At 31.2% G+C, this 11,779-nt stretch overlaps 1 protein-coding gene across 1 annotated transcript; it reads right to left on the minus strand.

Moving 5' to 3' along the window:
- Positions 1-7,619: 7,619 nt before the first annotated feature.
- On the minus strand, positions 7,620-8,498 carry LOC130957965 (tyrosine-protein phosphatase DSP5-like). The gene has a single exon (XM_057884829.1). The coding sequence runs from the start codon at positions 8,373-8,375 to the stop codon at positions 7,764-7,766; it is 612 nt and encodes a 203-aa protein (XP_057740812.1). The 5' UTR covers positions 8,376-8,498; the 3' UTR covers positions 7,620-7,763.
- Positions 8,499-11,779: the final 3,281 nt, after the last annotated feature.

Here is an 11,779-nt window from a genome sequence, read left to right on the forward strand (position 1 = left end):
TAAATATTCTCCAGCCAGTCTTGGCTTCGCAGGCTGAGTCAGGAGCTAGTTTCACTGTACCCTTGGCTCTCTTTTCGTTCTTGTGCTTATTTATGTCTATAACCTTTAGGTTTCTTAGCACGCAAGCAATTCTTTTTCTTGAGCGTTGCGCTTTTTATTTTGCGATATTGATTTACCTATTTTTCAAGGCTCCTAGTTAAGTATCTCTTTTCCTATTATTATATATATACTTCTATTTTTAGAGGTCGTAATACCTTACTATCTCAGTCTTATGACTTAAGCATAAGATTAAGTATGGTAGGGTGTTACAAGTTAGGTTATAGTGAATTTTATGCGTGCGTGTGTGTGAATAGATGTGTGTGTTTGACCAAAAAAATGAAGAAACTAAAATTGAATTGAACGCTTGTGAAAGTATGATCAAAAGTACTGAACCCTTGAGTTATAATATGTTATATGTAGCCGAAGACACCTAATAGAATCTATATATAGAAAGCAACGCTAACAGGTTTAATTATAACACCTTATCATACAAAGTTTTATGTTTAAGTTGTAAAATAGGGGTAGTGAAGTATTATGACCTCGCTAAAATAAAATATACATATATATAGTAATAGTTGAAAATAATTTATAATGAGGGGCCTTAAAGGATGATTTAAGCAAATTTGTGAAAAATAAAAGCGCAACGCTCATGTACGAAAACTAGAATACGAAGAAAGGTAAAGGCATATATATAATAAGAGCAGAATGTCAAAAGATACAGAATATCAAGCTCCAGATTCGAGCTGCGAAGTCAAGGCCGACCGGAGAATATGTACATACATACATGTATATAAGTATATCCAAAACATCCCGACATACATAAAATAAGCACCAAGTTCTCCAAAAAGCTTCTAAATGGATTAAACATAAGTTACATATATATACAAAGGAGAGTCTAAAAACATAAATACATAACCGACAACCCAAAATATAACATCCCAACTTTGCTTGCCATGGGAACCTCCAGACACTCAGCGAGGTGCCGCTCGACCTGCATCTGAAAAATGACAACATACGTATGGAATGAGAACCGGAGGTTTTCAGCATGATAATGGTGCCCACATAAATAGTATATAAGGTCTCGAAAAAAGCGGAGGCAATCCTAGAACTCTGACACTCAGATTAAAAACTTAGACTTATACTTTAAACTAAAAACCATGTGAACTATCTATGGTACTTAGGTTCTAGCCCAATTTTAATTTAATACCCCAACCTCTCTTTTCTCCAACCCTCCAAAACACCGGTGGAACTATCCTCGTCACTCCTCCGCCAGACAAGGGGTATCTCAGTTGCATAGACATACAAGACAATCAAAGAAAACATGGATAGAATGCAATTATAGCAAGTAAATCGGATAGCAGCTAGTCATAGATAAGTAATTAGGCAAGCCAAAAAAAATGCATACACAACCAAGTCAAACAAGTGCATATGATGCATGTCTATCCTTTGGCTAATGAGCTCATTTGTCGGTTATACAATCAGCCCGACATGTCGAGTAGCTAACCTGTGCATTGTCTCTCTGTTGCGCACAAGTATCTTAGCACATCAACTGACCGTTAGAGGAAGAGTGCCCTATCACCATTAAAGAGAATATGTGCCCTACCACCATTAGATGGAATAGGTTCCCTGTCACCCTTACAATCAGAGAGAAAACACAGGCATACTCATCATCAATCATCCTCAATCATGCCTCATTTATCATATTCATTCATTTTTAATCAATCATCATCAAATTCAATTAGTCTTTTTCATCTTATCTATCATTCATCACGTATTCAGCATTTCAACACTTCTCAAGCTTAAATCAGCACTTCGCAATCTTTTTTCACTCCCAAGTTATCACCTTTTCAAGGTTTAACCCCCTCACCATTATTAAAACTAAGTTTTTGGGCCTTAGAGAGTAAAAATAGAGGTTTATAGGTTAAAAAATAGGTTTAAAATCACAAAATCCACTCTTTTCCAAAACACGAGTCTCGCGTCCGCGAGCTCTGTCCACGTATGCATGCCATGTCTCGCGTACGCAAGGTGTAATTCACTATCTCACATACTCGACCCTTGTCTGCATATGCTAGTTTTCCTAGACAATGGTGAATTTTTGTGTACGCAGCCATATGTTCGTGTACGCAGGCCCTGTATTTTCTCAAAAAGCTGTTACAAATCTGCATAAACACTTTTCCACACCAAACTTTTGATGAGCATAAATTTTTTGTTAAAAACCATATTTAGTTCGTTCTTTGAACGATGTAAACTTTACGGACCCAGTTTTCATATGAAATAAGTTTGGTAAAGTTTGAGTGTTCGAAAGCCGAGTTATAACCTGTGGAAGTTTGGTCAAAAATTAGTCTTTTGCCTAAAATTCCAAACCTCTATTTTTACTACTTTCTCAACTCAATACCAATATCCCAAGCTTCAAACAGAACCCAAAACAAATCAAATCATATCTCAACACTTATCATTCACTCCATAACACACCAATTCATAATTTCATCATGTTCAACCCAATGATCTATATTCAAGACAACTTTATATATAATCATTAATATATCAACACCAATCATTAAAATCATCATTTCTCCAACATCAACCACATTCATATCAATGACCATCAATCCAACCATACCATATCAATTCAACACAATTTGCATAAACTAAAACTACGAAGTATACACCAAACACATAATTCAACTTATCCTAGGTCGTCTAGCCTAAGTTTTCACGTTACACTATATATTACCTACGAAAAACCAAAATCATACCTTGGTCAATTCCTCGTTAAAGCCCCAAATACTTCAATTTTACCGTTCTTCAAGCTCCAATGCTTCAACTCCTCACCAAGTGCGAACTCCCAGCCATTAAGACTTAAATTTCCGCTTTCCAACACCACCAATTTGATCCAAAAACTCACAAATTAATCTAATACCAACAATATTACTCAAAATCAACTTAAAACTCATAATTACTAGTGATTCACAAGAGTTAGAGGTTTCTTACTTTACTAATGAAAATTTGGAACAAGACCCGGTAAGTCCACAAAACTTGATCCTAAACACCAAAATCATATAATCCCTCACAATCAAAACCTCAAATTTTTAAAATTATGGAGAGATTGGTTGAGAAAAAATAGTGAGGTACTTATTACCAAATTGTTTAGTGAGCTTTGTAGAGATCGACGCGGTGGTCGTGTGGCTGCAAACGGTGTGACGCGCGATCGGAACTCCAGATTGAAAGTTATGTGAGGTTGAATGACAGGTTAGGTTTGGAGTTTTATTCCTTCTCTTGGCTCCCTATTAGCATTTTGCATGTGATAAGAGGAAGAAGAAAGCTGAGTTGTGTTTTCATGTGTTGGGTTATAGGCCCAATTTGGATTCGGTTCGACCCATTGGCCTAATTTTGAGTCAAATTCTTTAAAATTAATGTTAAAATTTATATTTTAATTATTTCTACTTTATTAAACTATAAAATTTAATTTTTTTTATTTTTTTAAATAATAATTAATTTATTGACTAATTATTTACTAATTTCGTAGATTTTAAAGTAATAAAACAGAAAGCTAACTAAAGAAAGCAAACTAATAGTGAACTAGCACTCCTGACTAATCTTTATCATACTTAATTATATCCATATACTTCTAAAACCCTCTTCCAGTTCAAGCTTAGATAGAGATTATCACACACTCTTAAGTTTAATCTTAAATTTATCAAACAGTCTTTGTGAGAAAGGTATTGTTAGAATATCTACCAATTGATATCTTGTGAAGGGATGTACACTATGTAAAGCTTCTTTTGAGTCACTAATTTCCTAAAAAAAATACAAGTCCAACTCTAGATGCTTGCACCTGCAGTGTAGAATCGGATTTACTGCCAAAAAACAATAACTTTGGTTGTCATAATAAATGGTTGGGGGAGCATTTTGTTGGATCTTCAACAATTCAAGCAGCTAAGGTATAAACATAATCTCAGTTTGAGTAGATCAAGGATCATGATATTTAGCTTCTGTAGAGTTTTTATTAAGCTTGGTTCGCTTATGACATTAGATTCGAACTAAGATATATTGTATACCCTGTGATGGATTTTTTATTATCAACATTTCCGTTCTTGTCTGAATTTGTAAAGGCAATAATTCTATAATCACTGCACTCATTAAATGCTAACCCTTGACTCAACGCACTTTTGAAGAATCTTAGTATCCTGTTAACAGCTTTTCATTGCAGCTCTATTGGATTATGCATAAATTGAAAGATTCTATTTACTACATAGGACATATCATGTTTTGTTGTTGTTGTTAAGTATTGTAGAATGCCAACAATAAACGTATATAATTTAGGATCTTCACAAAGTTCTGAGCCTGCAGTGTGAAGCTTAGTAAAAGAGATCATTATTGAGTATTTGAGTTTGACATAACATTTGTTGTCAGTATCCCAGATCTGTCTAGCAATTCAGTTGCATTTTTTTTTTTTTGGAATAACATTATGCTGCCTCCTTGTAAGTAAGTAACTTCAAGACCTAGGAAGTAATTGAACTTTCCTGGATCCTTTAGTGGAAATATAGCATTGAGAGATGTGATTAAAGATTCAATTAGTATTTTACTATTTTTATCCGTAGTAATAATATTATAGAAGTTATAATATTTTTTGAAATTATATTGATTCCGTCAATAGAAAAAAAAAAGACAAATAGCCACTTTTATAAAAGGATTGTGGAAAAAAATCACCTCAATTAAGAAGACCAGACTCTTAGTCCATAGACCAAGAAAAAAAATTCTAATAAGTCTTTTAGTTATATATTTTTTCTAATAATTTATTTTAACCTTCATTGTCTAAAAAAAATAAAAAATAAAAGAGTTTAATATGCATGCTTTAATATTTAATTAATAAAAATAATTAATTTTTATATTTTACTTAAAAATAATATTTTTTTTCTCTATGTAAAAGTATAATTAGATATTATAATAAAAAAGTACATTGATATTTATAAGATTAACTCGAAACCAATTTTTTTTGGCATAATCGAATCTTAATTTAATTATATTATTATATTTAATTTTCTCCATATTATATGTCATGAATATTTGAAGAAAAGAGAAAAAAATATAAACTGAAAAGATAAATGGTTAAAATTTAAAAATAAAAAAAAAAAACTAAAAAAGTATATAGATAACAATTATATATTTTTTTTTCCAAGTGATGAGCCATCAAATAGCTCTAAATATAAATTCTATGCTCTTTACATTTTTTCTAAATACAAATAAGATCCATAACAACTATAAAAAATTTAACTTTCAATAATTGCATTTTAACATAGGATTCCAAATACAGGATGCTTTTTCAACCAAGCCATTCAAGATGTAAGTGATTCTGAAATTGATATGAATTTGGCAAATTTCTTTATTACTATTTTAGGGATATGGAATATTGGTAAATTATAGGAGTGGCTCTTTTAACTAGATATCTAGATTATTTTTTCCTCTTTAGAAGCAACCTAATCGTGTAGCTTAGAAGCTTACCCCCCCCCCCCCCCCCCCCCCCCCCCCCCTTCCCCTTAACTGAAGATTTTAGCATCAAATCAAAATTTGATGGAATTACCCTTCAAAAGGTCATATGAGTCTGAATGTGAATGAATCTCTTATCAGTTATCACTCATCTAAATTATGCAGCATGCACGCCATGGTATGATTCGAAAGATATTAAACTTGCTTCTGCAAATAGAATTCAAAAAATAATGGAATCTGATTCCTCAATATATAGTCACTAATTTCATTAAAGATGGATGTGCAAATCCTCACCCATGTTATCTTCTTGTTGCTGAAATAAAAAGAAAGCATAGAAACTAATTTTTTTAGTTTGTTAACATTAGCTAATTTTAGTATTTAAGTTTATAATTTATAATTTAAGATTAAATATTAAATTCTTATTTTATTTTTATTTATTATTTTTTTTAGAAACAAAATTTGTTATACTTATCTTTATTTAAATTAGTTATATGTTTATTTTTTTTCTAATAAAATAATTGTTTTAGCTTATTTTAAAATTTAAAACTAGTTTAGTATAGACAGATAATATTATTCTCTATATCAGATACAACAATAATAATAAAAAAAATAAATAAGTATATGTATATCTTTCATTAAATTTGAACGAACTTTCAACAACTGAATCATCATTCATTTTTTTTTTTTATATGGGGACTGAATCATCATTCATTGCCTTGAAACATGTTATCAAATGCGCAAACTACATTGTTCACTCTTATGAATAAAATGACTGGGATCCAATCCTTATGAATGAATTAGGGTGAATTTGAAAAATACTTTTTGGAAGGGAAAAAACATATTTTATTTTTTTAAAAGCTTTAATTTGTAGTGATTTTTTACTCAAAATTGCGTTTACAAAAAGCAACAATTCTTAGTTTTTATATTTAGTTTTTAGCCATTGACATCTAATATTTATTTATTTTTATCAATTTTATTTTTTATACATATTATTGTATTAATTATAAAATTGTTATTATTTCTCTTTATATATGCTCTTTTTTTATTATTTATTATTTTTATTTTTTATTAACTTTTTGTTTAACATTATACACTTTTATAATTGTGATATTTATGTATTATATTCATTGTTATTTTTTTTATAATATGATTTATTGATCCCATTAAATAAAATAAATTAAACAAAAAAATTAATTATAAATAATAATAATAATAATAATAATAATAATAATAATAATAATAATAATTTATAACGTACTAAAAAAAGTACTAGAATTACTAAAAATATACTATATGAAAAATATATTAAAAAAATTAAACATAGATAAAAAATAACGTTATAATTTAATATCATATCTTTTTTAGTAATTAATTATTTAAAAGTAATTTTAACTAATATTATTTAAATAATATTTATTTTATCAAAATTAATTTTAGTATAAAATTACCAAACATAAATCATGTTGACACAAACTTATTTTTACATAAATCAATTCTATAAAATTACTTTCATTCAAACTCTAATTTGACGACAATTCAAATAGACTTAATTGGCTGAATTCTTGTATTGGCTCAATTTTTTTATTAGTGGAATTATTTGTATATTTTACTATTTTTTCATGTTATTTTCTAATTGTTGTGTTATACATGTATTTAGATTTTGAAAAGTAACATTTATTAAAGATCAATTCGGCACTGGCGCACTGCTGTATTGTTATTTTTTAAAAAAATTTAATTCACTAAAAAATGATTTTGGCGTTAAAGATCAATTCAGCCCTGCCGTACTATTATTTTTTTTAAAAAAAATTTAATTTGTTAAAAAATAATTTCAATTTTAAAAAACGGCATCGACCATATGGGTTGGAACTTAGGTTATTTATTTTGTATTACACACTGAAGTCCAACAATAAAAAAAATATTCTCTTGTATTCTGTGTGTGTTCCTGAGAAAATAAAAATGGAAGGAACATAAACAATAACACAACCAAAATAAAAAGAGAAAGAAAGAAGAAAAGATAAAAAAGAAAAAATACCGTTTCTTTAGCGTACTTTGAAAAACCTAAAACTTTTTTGAGCTTGGAGCATGTAAAAATGAACCATGACACTACTAGAAAATCTACCATTTCATAGACAAAGGAAAAGGGTTTCAAATCCCGCCAACTCAATTTTAATTAAAATCAATTTTGCAAAATTAATTTTATACAAACTTCCATCTAAAAACGCTAATCCAAACACACACTAAAAGGATGCCAGTTGGTGTTTCTGCAAGTTCTGGTCTGTATACAGCAATCGTCTCTTCTTCGAACCATATCCTTGATACTGGTAGATGATACTGTAAAGGCACTGCTTCAGACTTACAATGTCAAACCTATCTATAAAGATTAAATCTCCATTCCTCAATTTAGCACCAGCAAATCGTTGGTACTCCTCAAACACAGAAGATAGGCACCAATTCTGCAATTTTCTCAAGCAGCCAACAAGGCAACCTGTTCTATGCTTTCCTCGTTTGCAATGAATCAAAATTGGGTGATTTCTCACATCAATTAAAACTTTCAGAGCCTCCATAATTGAATCCCTCAGAATAGGTAAAGAAGCCTCCGTCTTCCCCTCAATTCCAAATTGAAAGAGCCGAATGTTCTGCGATCGAAGAAACTCCAGATTTTCTTCTGGATAGGGCTCTGGACACAAGTATATGATGGATCGAAGGTTTAGGGTTTGGAGAAAAGGGAAATTGGAAGGAGTGGGAAAACTGGATCGGAAAATGCAGTCCTCCACCATTGAGAAGTTCGGCGGCGGGACCAAAACGGCGGCGTCCTCGTCTACGGTATCAACCTCAACTATCAATCCCATTCTAACTAAAACCAAAAAAGAAGACTTTTTCGTTTTTTTCTCAAAAGAGTTGAAGTTCTCCCTCTAAAATCGGAGACACCGATGGAATTGAATTAGAATTGGAAGAGAGGAAGGTGTTAGGATTCTAAATCCTAAATCTTTGAATCTTTGAACTGACTTTGATGCATGGTTGATCTTTATACTTATTTTTTTATCTTATTTTTGTTATCTTATTTTTAAAAAAAAAAAAATCTGTTACACTTATCTTTGTTTAAATACTTATCTTTTTTTAATAAAATGATTGTTTTAGTTTATTTTAAAATTTAAAATTAATTTAATATAAATAAAATTATTTTTTTATAATATAACAATAATAACATATAATAAAAATTATTTACTTTTTTATAATTTTATTATTAAGGATTAAAGATTTACTATTTAAAATTTAAAATTTAATTGATTTTGGTTGAAAAAGGTTGATTATCTAGTATTATTGTAATATAAAAAATCAGGCTAACATATTCTATTTCATTCAATGGAAAAATATGCATCATAAAACAAATGAGTTATATTACGTGTACATTAAAATTAATCATTAAAATTAATTATTAGTATAAATATATATTAAAAATAAATTAAATTATAAATATATTTATACATAAATATATTAGGAACCGATTTTATCGTACAAATAGTATTTTTAAAAGCGAATAGAGTTGTTGACCTATTGATTCGGTTGCTCGTTAGAGCCATGAACTATCTCTTGGACTTGGAATGCATGTTGCTCCTTTTTTTTTTTGGGTCGTGGAATGCAGGTCATTGATAGAGAGACTCGTGAAATCCAGTCTTTAGTTTGTAGACTTGAGCATTAATTAGTTTCTTCTTCTTTTGGGCCATTGACCCTTTTCTTCAACCACAAAAATAAAGAATGATTGCCTTCAAGAATCCAAATAACATTGTTGCTAAGAAACAAAAACAACGTTCATGGTTAGTAACTTGTATTATATATGTTCACCGGAAAAAAAACTTGTATTATATATATTTTTGAAGGTTATCACAATTAACTTTGAGATATAAAAAATACTGTTATTTTATTGAAATATTCATATTACTGACAAAAATAAATAGATATATTAAATATATTTTTTAAAAAATATTTTAGAGATAAGTTTTTAATATAATTTGCAAGTATTATTAAAAAAAATCATTCCTAAAATTTAATAATTTTATACAAAGTAAATTTTATTAAAAAATTATTCTAAATAATTAATTTTTTTAAAAAAAAAAATTAGAGATCAAATTTTGTCAGAATATCTCATCTATTATAAAAAACGGAAAAGCTCTGCATACAAGCTATTAGGGCTTGTATGCTTTACAAGTTTATTAAATAATAAATTTAAAATACTCGCTCCTCCAGCTACGTTGATTACACGCGCTATATAATATGCCGCGTATATCTAACTTCCAAATTTAAAATATTTGTTTCCTTCTTCGTTTTCGTTATTTTGAGATTTGGTTGTTCTTCTTCTCGCGCGTTTTCCCTCATTCTTCTCCATCGATCTTTTCCTCTTCTTTTCTCACTGGTATGTTCTTCGTTTACGTTCTCTTTTTCTCTCTCTGCACCTCGAGCTTCGTTTTCTCTCTTGATTTGTTGTTTTCTGAAATCAAAGTTCGAACTCGTTTTGAAGATAATGGATCCTTCAAGCTCAGATTCTGTGCTGAATCCAGGCGATGTGGATTATGAATTTGAATCTAACGAAGTTCCTGAGGTTTGATTTACAGTAATTTGTATAGTATTGTGTAGTTTAAAAATTGCTGAACATTGTTTAATTACCTGGAATTTATAGCAGACGCTCGGGTGTAGATCAATTTCTTCTTTGGGTGTATTTTAGCTATAAGTGTGGGTGTATATACACTTTACTGGTTTTTTGTTATTTTTAATTGAGTTGTTGTTGTTCAGGTGTATTATATCAGACATGATTGGGTGTGTTTTTAGTTTTTGACATGGTGTATTCTGCAGTCTGTGTATTGACAGTTTATGGCTTTAAAGGTCATTCTGTAGTTGAGTTGTTTCGGTTCGGGTGTATCATATTAGACATGATTGGGTGTATTTGTATCATATCTATGGGTGTATTCACAGTTCTGACACGGTTTATTGTGCAGCCTCTCTCTGTTGTTGATGACGAGCTTGTTCCGAAGGTCGGAATGACCTTTACGACCCTTGAAGATGCCGGAAAATTTTACAGGAACTACGCCAAGGCTTTAGGTTTCTCTACAAGAGTTCGGTGCACAAATAGGAAGGAAAACGAGATTAAGAATCAACTGATTACATGTAGCAGAGAGGGAAAATGGAAATCTAAAATATCTCCAACCGAGAAGACCAATCCGACAGCCGGTTTAAACTGTCCTGCAAGAATTTATATACACACATTGAAGGATGTCGGTGCTTGGATCATTTCAAAGGTTGTGCTGGATCATTCACACCCCTGCTGTCCAAGCAAAGCAGAGATGCTCAAACAGCACAGGGAACTAAGCATGTCCATTCGTCGTACGATAGAGAATAACGACGAGGCCGGTATCAGACCAAGCAAAACCTACCAATCATTTGTTGCGGCTGCCGGGGGTCACCGCGAGTTAAATTTCATCGAAAAGGACGTGAGGGATTACATTACCAGGGAAGTGCGGAATGTTTCCGAACAAGAAGATGCAAAGGAATTCGGGAAATATTTGTTAAGGATGAAAGAGAAGAATCCGAATTTCTTTTTTGAGCTTGAACTCGAGGAGGATCAATCGATTAAGCTGGCCTTTTGGGCCGACGCACGAAGCAGAGCCGCCTGTGAGTATTTCGGAGACGTCATTTCATTCGACACCACCTACAATACAAACAGGTAACAAACTGTCCCTGTTTATGATGCTAAATTAATTTATTTTTACGAATCCGCAGCAGAGGTGTATATTGGCTGTGTCATTGGGTGTATTCTAAGCATTTGTTGGGGTGTACCTAATGATTTTGCATTCTGGACCATGGTAATTCGTTTCAGGTATAATTTGGTCTGTGGTTCTTTTGTCGGGGTGAATCACCACGGTCAGTCAACACTTCTCGGATGCTCTTTGATGAAGAACGAAGAAATTGAATCATTCAAATGGTTATTTCAATGCTGGCTTCGTTGCATGGGAGGAAACGCTCCGAAAGGTTTTCTCACCGATCAGTGCGCATCAATGAAAAGGGCTCTAGAGGCCTGTATGCCAACAACAGTTCACCGCTGGTGTATTTGGCACATCATGAAGAAGATTCCAAGCAAATTAAACGGGTACAAGGGACATGCCGATATCGAACAACAAATGAGCCATGTTGTTTGGAACTCTCACAGCAAAGACTCATTCGATAGGAATTGGAACGATTTTCTGGTGAATTTTGGTCTTGC

This window comes from Arachis stenosperma, chromosome 10 (assembly GCF_014773155.1).
Source record: "Arachis stenosperma cultivar V10309 chromosome 10, arast.V10309.gnm1.PFL2, whole genome shotgun sequence".
In the NCBI taxonomy this organism is placed as follows: Eukaryota; Viridiplantae; Streptophyta; class Magnoliopsida; order Fabales; family Fabaceae; genus Arachis; species Arachis stenosperma.